The following is a 15,187-nucleotide window of genomic DNA, read 5'->3' as shown; positions in this document are numbered from 1 at the left end:
GCCCATTGTCATTCTAAATGTGACAATAGCCGGCAAACAGAATGACAATGGGCGGGGTGGGGCTGCTCTTGTGCTCCGAGGATGAGTGCGAGGCAGACCCATCAGGGAGCTGAGGTCTCTCACAGGGGAACAGCTCTGCTCTCTGCAAGGCCCAAAATTACGGACCAAAGGGGGAAACATCCTTTACAACGCAACTTTTACCACGCAGTGCCTTTACGACGCAACTTTTACAACGCAAACCATTAAAACGCATTGCGCTGGGGGGCGCTCTAGGATAGGGAATAGATTTAATTTACTATCCAACACCTTCCCTACTATCCACGGGGACTGGAGTTGGAATAGTAAATTAAACTATTCACTATCCAGCGCCCCAAAGCACTATGCGTTGTAAAGGCATGCGTTGTAAAAACAGCGTTGTAAAGGCATGCGTGGTAAAAGCATGCGTTGTAATGTCATACATCCACAAAAGGTGTCCGTAAAATGGATCCTGACGGACAACGGACGTGAGGTCCAAATTACGGACGGTCCGTGAAATTTACGGACGGTGACCGGCATCTTTTCTCCTTCCTGCTAGTTTGTCCTTGTTTTGTGTCTCCTCTCCTCTAACTCTCACGGTCCCGTGACCCGCTCTCTCTGCTTTCTTCCCTCTCAGGCAGGGTAAGCGCGTCCTCTCGGTCGGTTCCGGTGGGCTCCTGCTCCGAGGGCGTTGGATCCAGCCTCGCGCCAGCATCCAGAGATCTCTCTTTCCAAGTGGAGACTTTTCTCTCCGCCTCAATCCAATACAGTATGAAGACGCCGGCCATTACACCGGGGAGGTGCAATACGGGGAAGTGCGGCAAAAGTGCTGCGTACTGCTGCACGTCATCAGGGGTGAGTGGGAAAACATGACACCGCCATGGGTTCAAATAACGACTTGTTTTTATCCCTTGCTACCGCAGGCGTTTTCTGTTTAACGCTACACACGGCAGGTTTCCGTATACTTTCCAATTTAATGACAATCGATTTATCAACTTCAGATGGATGAAAAGTTGACTTGCACTTGCTGGGATTCAAAGTCATGACCATGAGATCATACAGATGTCAGCAGCAAGCGTTTAACTCAGAACCATCTGTCAATATCGAAACAAGTATCTAGCTATCTAGGTATCCTCACAGGCAACTTTGGCTAAGTCATTTAACAATTGGCAAATGGTGTAAAAAAATATATATAGCATCATGGTACATATATGTGGTGTTAAGTATAGTAAAACTTTGCTTACCCATAGAAACTTACCTTCACAATATTTTTGTCCTCGCTATTCTTGACACCATATTTTGCACACACAATACTTTTTTCTCTGATATTTTGTCCAAACACCATGAGGGTGGGGCCTGGGTTTCCTAACAAGTGTCAGATAAGACAGTTTAGCACATGCAGTTGTGCAGTAAGGTGGGCTCAGTGGGTTGATGCTCCTCCTGCAGAGATCAGTGCAAAAACCTGCAAGCCTTAGATATGAGGATAGGCTGTGACAAATGTGCCTTTCATAATTCAGAAATGGATTAAACGAGTATCTTTAAAGTGGGGACTTGAAAAAGTGAAGGCCATCTAATGGCCTGTAGGGAAATTGGAAGATTGTTCAACAGATACCCCATCTATTGTGATTGTACTTACTGACGCAGCTGACTCTGCACCAGCTCTGCCAGCCTTTTGGAGTAAAGACCTGCGTAGAAATCTTTCAGTCTCCCCTTAATGCACTTTGGTTCTGAATTAGTCATCGATGACTGTTACTTAAAAGCTAGTATGGCTGGGGCAGAGTCAGTCATACCCAAGACATGTCTAACTAATACTTTCATCTTGCGTAGACCAAATAAATGACCACTTCCATGTGACTGACAATGCTGCAGCCTTTATAAACCTCACATACCAACTGGTCTATATCTAGACAGAAAGGTAGTTAGGGCTGGGTCATGAACGTACTCCACAGTCCTTCCCAATGGCATAGTCCATCAATGATTCTGTGAATTAGGGGCTAGAAGTAGGTAAATCTAAATTACCGATTCATAAATACCGAATTTTACCGATTCGGTATTTATGAATCGGTAACTCAGATGTAGATAAAAAATCGGTAATTTTTATCGAATCGGTAAGATTCGGTATTTACCGATTCGGTAAATACCAAATCAGTATTTGCTATTGAATCCTATGGGCCTTGAAGCCCATAGGATTTAATAGCAAATACCGATTCGGTATTTACCGAATCGGTAAAAATACCGAATTGCAAAGGGGGACAGGGTGTCACTTTGACACCCTGTTGCACCCCTGTAACTGGCTTGTGCGCCCATGGCACAGGTGTACATGCACAGATGTGCATGTACACAAGAATTCGTAATTTACCATGCAATTGTATTGCATGGTAAATAACGAATCCTAAAGGCCATGTTGCAATGTAAAAAGTGCTACCTACATAGCAAAATACAGATTTGGTAATTTTACCGATCGGTAAATTTACCGAATTGGTAAAATTTACTGATTCTGTATTTTACAGAATCGGTAATTTTACTGAGTTGGTAAAATTACCAATTCGGTAAAATTACCGAATCTGTATGTTTTTTAAAGCCGTACATACCAATGTCCAAATACCGGTCGGAAACGGCCGAAAATCGGTATTTTCGGCCGTTTCCGACCGGTATTTGGACACCTACATCTGGCCCTAGGTACCTTATGGCGGTCACTGATAGACTTTCAGTAAGATAGCACTTTGAGAAGAAGTTCCCTCCTATAGAAACCAGTGGCGGCCGCTTTTGAAAAGAAGGGGTAGGGCGGGGGGAGGGGTGGGCTTGATTTAAAAAAATATATTTTAAATAAAAGTTCACTTACCTGAAGGGTACTGCCTCTCCTCTGTCCGATGCAGGAAACAGGAAACACACAGGTTCCCAGACTCCCCTAAGCCAATCACAACGCTGCCATCACTGAAACAGCATTATGATTGGTCTGAGCGGCCTGGTTCGGCGCTCAGGCAGGGCGTGGGAGCCTGTGCAGGTCCTCCACTCGGCTGTGTAACACAGCCAGATGCCGAACATGCAAAGTGCACATGGTGGTTTGTCCAGCCCAAGACAGCCGGCCAAACTGTCATGCGCACTTAAGTGCACATTATACCACTCCTCCTCCCTCTCCCTGTGACAAAGCCCAGACCTGCCCTAACATGGCTCTGGCTCCATAGAGTAAAAATACATGGAAATAACGTAACGTTATTAACGTTGGTTTATTATCATTTTATTTTTCCTTTTGCACTCAGTGGTGCGACACTCCTGAGCTGCCCCTGGAAACTAGCGTGGAATCTGAATTCGGCAGATTCCACACCATTTCTCATAGCTTGGTAGGTTAAAGCACCTGCTGCAGACACCTTTAGCTAACCTGGACGGCATACATTTCTAGAAAGACTGCTCAGGGGGCAAAGTGTTTATTCAACCTGCAGGTGAGAGATTCCAATCTTTATGCAACAGCTTGGTGGGTTAATGCACCTGCTTCAAAAATCAAGATGTGTCCAGCAGGTCAAGTATGCAGTTTTCAGTTTACTGTAAAACAATTTCTGCTCCGTGAAACACAAATATCATGCTTAGTACAAAATAGGAACTATCAAGAGAGATAACACAAATAATAAAACCAGGCTAGCAGGTAATGAAATAGCTAAAAAAAAATTGACTGATAATTAAATAAATACATAGGGACATACATTCAACCTAGTCATAAATCTACATTGTTAAGAGAAAGACGAGGCAGGGTGTAATAAACAGAATAGTGGGCTGCAGTCAGGGGCGGCCTTAGGCCTGTGCACCTGCACAGGGCCGCCAAACCCCAGGGGCCGCCACACCAATATATATCCTTAATATAATAATCCTCTGAGGATGGACACTTCCAAACACCCTGACCCCCGACCTGAGCTCTGGGGGGCTGTGCCCTGCCCGGACCCCCTCTTCCGGGGCCCCCTACCTACGCTCCCTGCCCAGGGCCGCCATGAGCCTAGAGCCGCCCCTGCTGCAGTTTAAATAATATATTTCATTATGGGAGGCGGAACATGCAACTGTTCCCTGGTTGGCTGCCTACTCTTCCTGATGCTTGTGGCTGTCGCTTCCAAGCTCAGAGGTGTCCCTCATGGACTTGGCGAATAGACACCTCCCCTTTGAGGTAGTAGCATTATGTCAATGGTTTGCAATTGTAATAATTGTCGCAAACATCAATACATTCATTGCAGATCTCTTTCCGTTCGTCTTTTTCTACCAATTAGGAAAATGTTACAATGTGGAAATTGTGAGTCCGCTCCGCCCACATGTTGGGAGACAAGAGTGCCTGTTTTGACTGGGCCAAAGTTGTGTGCATCCACAAAAAAGTGCTTTCCCTCCTCGCAGCTGTGAGCATTTTGCTTACCCTGTTGCCTGAGTTTGAACTTTCGGAGGCCCACACATTGCACTGTAAGTGTATTATACAACTAGATATTTTATGGTGTTTTTATCGGGCAGCAGCAAAGATAGGAGGAGGACAGTCATTAACCCACATAGATTTTTAGGCCTGGCTTGACAGTACATTCATAAGCCAGACTTATTGGCATTGCCTATGCTTGTTTCTTTCTTGCGTCATGCAAACAAAAAAATGTACAAGCCTACTTTCTAGGAAAATGGCATTCTGCTTCCTGATATTCAAGAACTGTTTTAACTTTTCTGTTTTCAACTAAATCTTTTAACTATTGTTAAACGTTTACCAGAACACCTTAATTATTCTTCAGTTTCAGCGCTCTCCAAACCACTCACAATTTCAGGTTATTTGCAGAATTTCCAAACAAATTCCTAAAAGCCTTCACATGGCTAGGGATAAACAATATTATTATGTTGATCACCAGGAATTTCTGGTGCAAAATGTACACAGGGAACAGTAGGCAATATTTTTACCCTTTAGAATCAGTGATCCTAGCGTTTTTCAAACTCCTAAAGAATTTGCTCCAATCTTTATGCAACTGCATTTTTAGGTCTCGGCAACGAGAACTATTGTCACCTAGTAAGCTAGCAAGGGACTACAGAGAGGTGGACGAGCCGACCAGGGTCTGTGGACGCGCACAAAGGCAGGCAGGCAGGCAGGCATGCGCCAGACACACACACAGACAGACAGACAGACACACGCACGCACGCATGCATGCATGCACACACACACACACACACACACACACACACTCTCACACTCTCTCTCTCTCTGCCGCCCCCCCCCCCCACTCACCGGGCTCTTTCCCTCCGCATCGGGTCAGTCACGGCAGAAGGCAGACTTGTGTCTTCTCCGGCGATCTTCAGCTGATGTGCACGCCCACGCTGCGTCGTGCGCGCCCGTTGATCCTCAGCTTGTTTACAATAGCGATCGTTTCTTCCGCTAGCACTCCGTGGCATCTCAGACGCACAGCAGGTAGCATTAGCACCTCTTGTTTTAAAATGCGTTTGTTTATCTAGGACGGACACGTTTACTGGTTGCTTGTTATTTATTGTCTTCTTTCCTCTGCTTTCCCCTCCCACCCCCTGCATGCGTTGCTTCTTCCCTTCCCACCCAGTGTGTATTGCTTCTTCCTAACCCCCAACCCCCCACGGTCGGTGTTGCTTCTTTCCCTCCTACCCCCATTCAGGGTTGCTACTTCACCAGTCACCCCAGAAAGTGTTCCCTATTCTCCTATTGCACATACGACATGCTTTCCTACAAGGACACCTGCTTTTCCACTACCTGCTCCTCATCTCTGGCCCGCCCCGGGCGTCGTGCTTTAGGTTTTCGCACTGCGCCAGCTTTCATATTAACAACACTGGCGCCATGCTTAATATTTTGACAGGAGCCCGCTTTTATGTTTTTTTTTTTGGTATTCATTAGCATTTTTTTACAGTAGTACAGCACGCTACACGTAATCTTCAACAAGGGCAGCCACGCAGCCCGCCTAGCTCTATTTCAACATCTGCCGCTCCTAATCAGCAACAATGGTGGCTGCACCTTCTACATCTTTTTCGTGTTTATCCAGTTGGTTCCTTTGTGAGATCTACACAACTATGTGCCTTTCCATTCAGTGGTCTGGAGTGCAGGTTTGCACGTATGTCGCAGTTTATTCAGATTCCTAACATACCGCGGTTTTGCACCAGCACTGGTGTGTTTCGGGCGGCATTCAAACTGATTTATGTTCTGCATCTCTTCCCCACCAAAGCAGTGTCCAGTCCGAGTGCGCTCTTCGAGGACTTGTCGTTTCACTAGTTCTAGGAGCAGCTCGTGTGAGCACCAGTGTTTACAGGCGCACAGGCTGTTCATATTACTTATCGTCCCTGAGATATTTATTACCTATCTAGACTCTAGGGCAGTCACAAATTCTGACACTGCTTCCTACCAAGGACCTTTTATGGCCACATAAGAACCATTGTTTTTCTAAAACATTAGTCAACCCCAGGTTCACTTATTAGAGTCCCCTTGTTTTCCTTACTACATTGTTCTCACACGGCACGCCGCACTCTATTTCAACATCTTACAATGCTTTTTAGGTCTCGGCAACGAGAACTATTGTCGCCATGTAAGCTCGCAAGGGAGTACAGAGCGGTGCACGAGCCGACCAGGGTCTGTGGACGCGCACACACAAAGGCAGGCAGGCACACACCAGACAGACACAGACAGACACACGCACGCACACACACACGCACACACACACACACACACAGCCTCCCTCTCTGCCCACTCCCTCTCTGCCGCCCCCCCCCTTCTACCCCCACTCACCGGGCTCTTTCCCTCTGCAGGGGGTCAGTCACGGCAGCAGGCAGGCTCGGTGTCTTCTCCGGCGATCTTCAGCTGATGTGCACGCTCACACTGCGTCTCCTGCGCGCCCACCACGCTGTTTCGCGCCCGTTGATCTGCGTCTCCTGCGCGCCCACCACGCTGTTTCGCGCCCGTTGATCCTCAGCTTGTGATTACTACTCCTTCTAACCCGGATTCTAAATTACTATTTCTTGGTTCTCTAACTCCACTCTGTTGATTCGTAACAAACTGATATTCAGCACATTTCACAGTCTCGCTTTTGCTTCTCATAAATACAATAAGATTATTTTAAGCAATGTCTACCCTTCTTTTGGTTCTGTGCCTATTATGCTTCGGACTATAGAGTTTTAGAAAGTGTGGTGGAAGATTCCGTGATATCAGCGGTGTGCACAGTGCAGAGTGAGTGTGCAGAGTGCAGAGTAGCGAGTGCAGAGTAGCGAGTGCAGAGTAGTGAGTGCAGATTAGTGAGTGCAGAGTAGTGAGTGCAGAGTGAGTGTGCAGAGTGAGTATGCAGAGTGAGTGTGCAGAGTGAGTGTGCAGAGTGAGTGTGCAGAGTGAGTGTGCAGAGTGAGTGTGCAGAGAGAGTGTGCAGAGAGAGTGTGCAGAGTAGTGAGTGCAGAGTGAGTGTGCAGATGAGTGAGTGTGCAGATGAGTGAGTGTGCAGATGAGTGAGTGTGCAGATGAGTGAGTGCAGAGGAGTGAGTGCGCAGAGTAGTGAGTGCGCAGAGTAGTGAGTGCGCAGAGTAGTGAGTGCGCAGAGTAGTGAGTGCGCAGAGTAGTGAGTGCGCAGAGTAGTGAGTGCAGAGTAGTGAGTAGTGAGTGCAGAGTAGTGAGTGCAGAGTAGTGAGTGCAGAGTAGTGAGTGCAGAGTAGTGAGTGCAGAGTGAGCGTGCAGAGGAGTGAGTGCAGAGGAGTGAGTGCAGAGTAGTGAGTGCAGAGTAGTGAGTGCAGAGTAGTGAGTGCAGAGTAGTGAGTGCAGAGTAGTGAGTAGTGAGTGCAGAGTAGTGAGTAGTGAGTGCAGAGTAGTGAGTGCAGAGTAGTGAGTAGTGAGTGCAGAGTAGTGAGTAGTGAGTGCAGAGTAGTGAGTAGTGAGTGCAGAGTAGTGAGTACTGAGTGCAGAGTAGTGAGTAGTGAGTGCAGAGTAGTGAGTGCAGAGTAGTGAGTGCAGAGTAGTGAGTAGTGAGTGCAGAGTAGTGAGTAGTGAGTGCAGAGTAGTGAGTAGTGAGTGCAGAGTAGTGAGTAGTGAGTGCAGAGTAGTGAGTGCAGAGTAGTGAGTAGTGAGTGCAGAGTAGTGAGTAGTGAGTGCAGAGTAGTGAGTGCAGAGTAGTGAGTAGTGAGTGCAGAGTAGTGAGTAGTGAGTGCAGAGTAGTGAGTAGTGAGTGCAGAGTAGTGAGTGCAGAGTAGTGAGTGCAGAGTAGTGAGTGCAGAGTAGTGAGTACTGAGTGCAGAGTAGTGAGTAGTGAGTGCAGAGTTGTGAGTGCAGAGTAGTGAGTGCAGAGTAGTGAGTGCAGAGTAGTGAGTGCAGAGTAGTGAGTGCAGAGTAGTGAGTAGTGAGTGCAGAGTAGTGAGTAGTGAGTGCAGAGTAGTGAGTGCAGAGTAGTGAGTGCAGAGTAGTGAGTGCAGAGTAGTGAGCGCAGAGTAGTGAGTGCAGAGTAGTGAGTGCAGAGTAGTGAGAAGTGAGTGCAGAGTAGTGAGTGCAGAGTAGTGAGTGCAGAGTAGTGAGTAGTGAGTGCAGAGTAGTGAGTAGTGAGTGCAGAGTAGTGAGTAGTGAGTGCAGAGTAGTGAGTGCAGAGTGCAGAGTAGTGAGTGCAGAGTAGTGAGTGCAGAGTGCAGAGTGCAGAGTAGTGAGTGCAGAGTGCAGAGTAGTGAGTGCGGAGTGCAGTGCAGGTATGTGCAGTGCAGTGCAGGTGAGTGCAGGTGAGTGCAGTGCAGTGCAGTGCAGGTGAGTGCAGTGCAGGTGAGTGCAGTACAGGTGAGTGCAGTGCAGTGCAGGTGAGTGCAGTGCAGGTGAGTGCAGTACAGGTGAGTGCAGTGCAGTGCAGGTGAGTGCAGTGCAGGTGAGTGCAGTGCAGGTGAGTGCAGTGCAGGTGAGTGCAGTGCAGTGCAGGTGAGTGCAGTGCAGTGCAGTGCAGGTGAGTGCAGTGCAGTGCAGTGCAGGTGAGTGCAGTGCAGTGCAGGTGAGTGCAGTGCAGGTGAGTGCAGTGCGGTGCAGTGCAGTGCAGGTGAGTGCAGTGCAGGTGAGTGCAGTGCAGGTGAGTGCAGGTGAGTGCAGTGCAGGTGAGTGCAGTGCAGGTGAGTGCAGTGCAGGTGAGTGCAGTGCAGTGCAGGTGAGTGCAGTGCAGGTGAGTGCAGTGCAGTGCACGTGAGTGCAGTGCAGTGCAGGTGAGTGCAGTGCAGTGCAGGTGAGTGCAGTGCAGGTGAGTGCAGTGCAGTGCAGGTGAGTGCAGTGCATGTGAGTGCAGTGCAGTGGAGTGCAGTGCAGTGGAGTGCAGTGCAGGTGAGTGCAGTGCACACTGCACTGGAGTGGAGTGCAGTGCAGTGCAGGTGAGTGCAGTGCAGTGCAGGTGAGTGCAGTGCAGTGCAGGTGAGTGCAGTGCAGGTGAGTGCAGTGCGTGCAGTGCAGGTGAGTGCAGTGCGTGCAGTGCAGGTGAGTGCAGTGCAGTGCAGGTGAGTGCAGTGCAGGTGAGTGCAGTGCAGGTGAGTGCAGTGCAGGTGAGTGCAGTGCAGTGCAGGTGAGTGCAGTGCAGGTGAGTGCAGTGGAGTGCAGTGGAGTGCAGTGCAGTGGAGTGCAGTGCAGTGGAGTGCAGTGCAGTGCAGTGCAGTGGAGTGCAGTGGAGTGCAGTGGAGTGCAGTGGAGTGGAGTGCAGTGCAGTGCAGGTGAGTGCAGTGCAGGTGAGTGCAGTGGAGTGCAGTGCAGTGCAGGTGAGTGCAGTGCAGGTGAGTGCAGTGCAGTGCAGGTGAGTGCAGTGCAGTGCAGGTGAGTGCAGTGCAGGTGAGTGCAGTGCAGTGCAGTGCAGGTGAGTGCAGGTGAGTGCAGTACAGGTGAGTGCAGTGCAGGTGAGTGCAGTGCAGGTGAGTGCAGTGCAGGTGAGTGCAGTGCAGGTGAGTGCAGTGCAGGTGAGTGCAGTGCAGTGCAGGTGAGTGCAGTGCAGTGCAGGTGAGTGCAGTGCAGGGCAGGTGAGTGCAGTGCAGGTGAGTGCAGGTGAGTGCAGTGCAGTGCAGGTGAGTGCAGGTGAGTGCAGTGCAGGTGAGTGCAGTGCAGGTGAGTGCAGTGCAGTGCAGGTGAGTGCAGGTGAGTGCAGTGCAGGTGAGTGCAGTGCAGGTGAGTGCAGTGCAGTGCAGGTGAGTGCAGTGCAGTGCAGGTGAGTGCAGTGCAGGTGAGTGCAGTGCAGGTGAGTGCAGTTGAGTGCAGTGCAGTGCAGGTGAGTGCAGTGCAGGTGAGTGCAGTGCAGTGCAGGTGAGTGCAGTTGAGTGCAGAGTGGTGTGTATTGACAATGTAAATGACAATGCCATTTATTTATGATTTAAAGAAAAAAAAAGAAATGTCATGAGCAATGCCAATAGCTCTACCTTTAATGATGCCGAGACCATTGCATTGTAAATGCTTGTTTTCTTATGTAGTTGTTTTAAAAAAAAAAACATTAAACTAACAATCCCAACTTCTACCTGGCCTTTTAACCTTATCTACATAGCACCTAGTAACCAACAATAATTCTGCAACTCTTATAAATGCTTTGGACTGTTACTATTGGAGCAGGGTTAAGATTGATTTGCATACGGCTGGGTCCAAACCGAGGTGGCATAGTGGGCAAAAGAATGATGCGTTGGTATGGTACCCTAAGCGATTGCCACTGGTTAGATTTTCTGCAAACATCCACCCATCACCTTTTGAATGTTTGATGTACTTCCCAAAGTGGCAAGGGTATGCCCAGATGTGGCTCCCGGGCTCGCTGTGCCACTGGAACCAAGCTACACCGGACTGATCAGCCCCAATCAGGGCGATACCTGTCTCGAGTTACTTGTGTTCCGGTTCAGGGAGACCCTGGCCTGGCAGTTTATGCTGGACAGTTGCTAATGCAGTAGTCAAGACTGATTTGCATAAGGCTGAGTCTAAACTGAGGTGGCATGGTGGGGTTCCAACCCCAATCCATTGCCAGTGGTGAGGCATATTGCAAGCATTGGTCTCATCACCCTTTGAGTGTTTCCTATATAAGTCTGGCTTTTTCCTTGGAGTTCTCCATGGATGGTAAGATGTTTATGTCTCTCCTAAATAGTGGTGGCGAATCCCTCCAGCCTGCTTGCTCCAGGGGCCTCCGTCACCCTGATCTGCACCAGCACGGACCCCTTGTCCCCCGCAGAGGTGTGTTGGTACCAAGGCCAAGTTCAGCGGTCCTGCTCCCGGAGGCTTCAGCCCGGTTGGCGGGAGCTCATACTTCACGGCGTCACTGAGGCCCACAGCGGGGAGTGGCGGTGCGAGCACAGATACATCGACGGTAGCCACGCGGAGGCCCGGTACACGCTGCAGGTGCAGGGTAAGGAAATATCTGTGTCAACGGTCTCTCTGCACTTCTCCATTTCTGTACGAGCTCGCAGCCCTTCCTCCACATGACAAAACCAACTTGCTGACCATAACCCACCATGGGTTGAAGCCCAAAACCCTGCATTCTCCTACATCCTCCATTCGCGCAGGCACAGTAGAAGTTGGGGGGAAGATGTCCATTTAAACATTTGGTGGCAGATTTACAAGCCTCTTGCACCACTTTTGCGTCACTTTTCCCATGTTAAAGGAGACTCAAAAGTGGCGCAAGGGGCTTGTAAATCTGCTCCTTGAAGTGTCCCATTTGGTTCTCTTCCATTTAACCTTTTGACCTCTGACTTGGTGGGCCAGTAAAACACAAAGGCCCTCATTGGGAGTTGGTCGAAACATGTTGGGTATTTACCACACATGGTAAATGCCATTGGACCAGGGTGAGGTGTTTCCCATTTATGAGAAATTTAGGTCCTGTGCAAACTCTTGTTGGCCCTGGGATTATAATTGAACCCTGAACTTGTAATGAGATTTGTTTACAGGCTCCAATACCTTCCTTATCAGTTATGGGTTGCTTTTTGGAATTCTTTGCATTGTTGGAGCAGCTCTGTTTTTAGGGCTCGGCCTACGTCACCACTGCGTCAGCAGGGGGGCGGAGCTCCGAGCTCCTATTGTTAAGGGGTTCTGAATCGTGCAGGAAAAATTCCTCAGTGCGCGAGATTTTTCAGTAGTTTTTTTTCCAATCTGCATGGTAATTGGTCTTCGCGGTGCTGTCTTTCTAGTAGCCTTCACGCAATAGGCCATATGTTATTCATTTTGGCCACTTCCGCCATATTTTGTGTGGTTATGCGCACGGGAGTGTTATAAATTTCAATTAGGAGCTGTCAGGGGGCCGCGGTAATGGAATCCAGATGTTCTGGGCGCGTTTACCAGTCTGCAGTGAGTGGCGCGCGTTCGTGCTTGTTCTGTGTTCTCCTTCTACCAAAGACATTACTCGCGTTTCCTCTTTTCATGCAGATCTGGTTTTCTTTACTGACTACAGCTGTGTTTTTATAGACGGTGGCTTCAGTTGTGCAGCAGGTGCAGTGGCACCAGTGTGGCGTAGTTACCATTCGTGGAGCAGGTGCAGTGTTATCAGTGTTACTTAGCTATGATTGCGCAGCAGGTGTAGTACCACCAGTGTGGCGTAGCTACCATTGTGCAGTAGGTGCAGTGGCACCAGTGTGGCATAGCTACACTTGTGCAGCAGGTGCAGTGGCACCAGTGTGGCATAGCTACACTTGTGCAGCAGGTGCAGTTGCACCAGTGTGGCATAGCTACCCTTGTGCAGGAGGTGCAGTGGCACCACTGTGGCATAGCTACCATTGTGCAGCAGGTGCAGTGGCACCAGTGTGGTGTAAGTATCTTTGGTGAGCAGGTGCAGTGGCACCAGTGTGGCATAGCTACACTTGTGCAGCAGGTGCAGTTGCACCAGTGTGGCATAGCTACCATTGTGCAGCAGGTGCAGTGGCACCAGTGTGGTGTAAGTATCTTTGGTGAGCAGGTGCAGTGGCACCAGTGTGGTATAGCTACACTTGTGCAGCAGGTGCAGTTGCACCAGTGTGGCATAGCTACCCTTGTGCAGGAGGTGCAGTGGCACCACTGTGGCATAGCTACCATTGTGCAGCAGGTGCAGTGGCACCAGTGTGGTGTAAGTATCTTTGGTGGAGCAGGTGCAGTGTTACCAGTGTGGCGTAGGCATAGCTACCATTGGTGGAGCAGGTGCTGTGGTAACAGTTTAGTGCAGCAGGTGCAGTGGTATCAGTGTGTGGTAGCTACTATTGGTGGAGCAGGTGCAGTGGTAGTGTTGCTTAGCTATGATTGTGCATGCATATCTAAACTTGTGCAGCAGGTGCAGTTGCACTAGTGTGGCATAGCTACCCTTGTGCAGGAGGGGCAGTGGCACCACTGTGGCATAGCTACCATTGTGCAGCAGGTGCAGTGGTAGTGTTGCTTAGCTAAGATTGTGCAGCAGGTGCAGTGGCACCAGTGTGTGGTAGCTGCCGTTGTGTAGCAGGTGCAGTGTTATCAGTGTTACTTAGCTATGATTGTGCAGCAGGTGCAGTTGCACCAGTGTGGCATAGCTACACTTGTGCAGCAGGTGCAGTTGCACCAGTGTGGCATAGCTGCCCTTGTGCAGGAGGTGCAGTGGCACCACTGTGGCATAGCTACCATTGAGCAGCAGGTGCAGTGGCACCAGTGTGGTGTAAGTATATTTGGTGGAGCATGTGCAGTGGTACCAGTGTGGCGTAGGCGTAGCTACCATTGGTGGAGCAGGTGCTGTGGTACCAGTGTGTGGTAGCTACCATAGGTGGAGCAGTTGCAGTGGTTGTGTTGCTTAGCTATGATTGTGCAGCAGGTGCAGTGGCACCAGTGTGTGGTAGATGGCGTTGTGTAGCAGGTGCAGTGTTATCAGTGTTACTTAGCTATGATTGTGCAGCAGGTGCAGTGGCACCAGTGTGACGTAGCTATCATTGGTGCAGCATGTGCAGTGGTACCAGTGAGTGGTAGCTACCATTGGTGGAGCAGTTGCAGTGGTAGTGTTGCTTAGCTATGATTGTGCAGCAGGTGCAGTGGCACCAGTGTGTGGTAGATGGCGTTGTGTAGCAGGTGCAGTGTTATCAGTGTTACTTAGCTATGATTGTGCATCAGGTGCAGTGGCACCAGTGTGGCGTAGCTATCATTGGTGCAGCATGTACAGTGGTACCGGTGTGGTGTAAGTATATTTGGTGGAGCAGGTGCAGTGGTACCAGTGTGGCGTAGGCGTAGCTACCATTGGTGGAGCAGGTGCTGAGGTACCAGTTCAGTGCAGCAGGTGCAGTGGTACCAGTGTGTGGTAGCTACCATAGGTGGAGCAGTTGCAGTGGTAGTGCTGCTTAGCTATGATTGTGCAGCAGGTGCAGTGGCACCAGTGTGTGGTAGATGGCGTTGTGTAGCAGGTGTAGTGTTATCAGTGTTACTTAGCTATGATTGTGCAGCAGGTGCAGTGGCACCAGTGTGGCGTAGCTATCATTGGTGCAGCATGTGCAGTGGTACCGGTGTGGTGTAAGTATATTTGGTGGAGCAGGTGCAGTGGTACCAGTGTGGCGTAGGCGTAGCTACCATTGGTGGAGCAGGTGCTGTGGTACCAGTTTAGTGCAGCATGTGCAGTGGTACCAGTGTGGCGTAGGCGTAGCTACCATTGGTGGAGCAGGGGCTGTGGTACCAGTTTAGTGCAGCATGTGCAGTGGTACCAGTGTGGCGTAGGCGTAGCTACCATTGGTGGAGCAGGTGCTGTGGTACCAGTTTAGTGCAGCAGGTGCAGTGGTACCAGTGTGTGGTAGCTACCATAGGTGGAGCAGTTGCAGTGGTAGTGCTGCTTAGCTATGATTGTGCAGCAGGTGCAGTGGCACCAGTGTGTGGTAGATGGCGTTGTGTAGCAGGTGCAGTGTTATCAGTGTTACTTAGCTATGATTGTGCAGCAGGTGCAGTGGCACCAGTGCGGCATAGCTATCATTGGTGCAGCATGTGCAGTGGTACCGGTGTGGTGTAAGTATATTTGGTGGAGCAGGTGCAGTGGTACCAGTGTGGCGTAGGCGTAGCTACCATTGGTGGAGCAGGTGCAGTGGTACCAGTGTGGCGTAGGCGTAGCTACCATTGGTGGAGCAGGTGCTGTGGTACCAGTTTAGTGCAGCAGGTGCAGTGGTACCAGTGTGTGGTAGCTACCATAGGTGGAGCAGTTGCAGTGGTAGTGTTGCTTAGCTATGATTGTGCAGCAGGTGCAGTGGCACCAGTGTGTGGTAGATGGCGTTGTGTAGCAGGTGTAGTGTTATCAGTGTTACTTAG

General features: G+C 49.7%; 1 protein-coding gene across 1 annotated transcript in view; it reads left to right on the top strand.

Annotated features, from left to right (window-relative positions):
* LAG3 (lymphocyte activating 3) overlaps positions 1–15,187 on the top strand; it is a 78,655-nt gene that overhangs the window by 32,425 nt on the left and 31,043 nt on the right. Inside the window, exons 3-4 of the mRNA XM_078650412.1 lie at positions 653–870; positions 11,070–11,327. Coding sequence (XP_078506538.1) covers positions 653–870; positions 11,070–11,327 — 476 coding nt within the window. The remainder of the gene's footprint in view (positions 1–652; positions 871–11,069; positions 11,328–15,187) is intronic.

This window comes from Lissotriton helveticus, chromosome 7 (genome assembly GCF_964261635.1).
Source record: "Lissotriton helveticus chromosome 7, aLisHel1.1, whole genome shotgun sequence".
NCBI lineage: Eukaryota > Metazoa > Chordata > Amphibia > Caudata > Salamandridae > Lissotriton > Lissotriton helveticus.
This window is presented reverse-complemented; position numbering and strand designations above follow the sequence as displayed.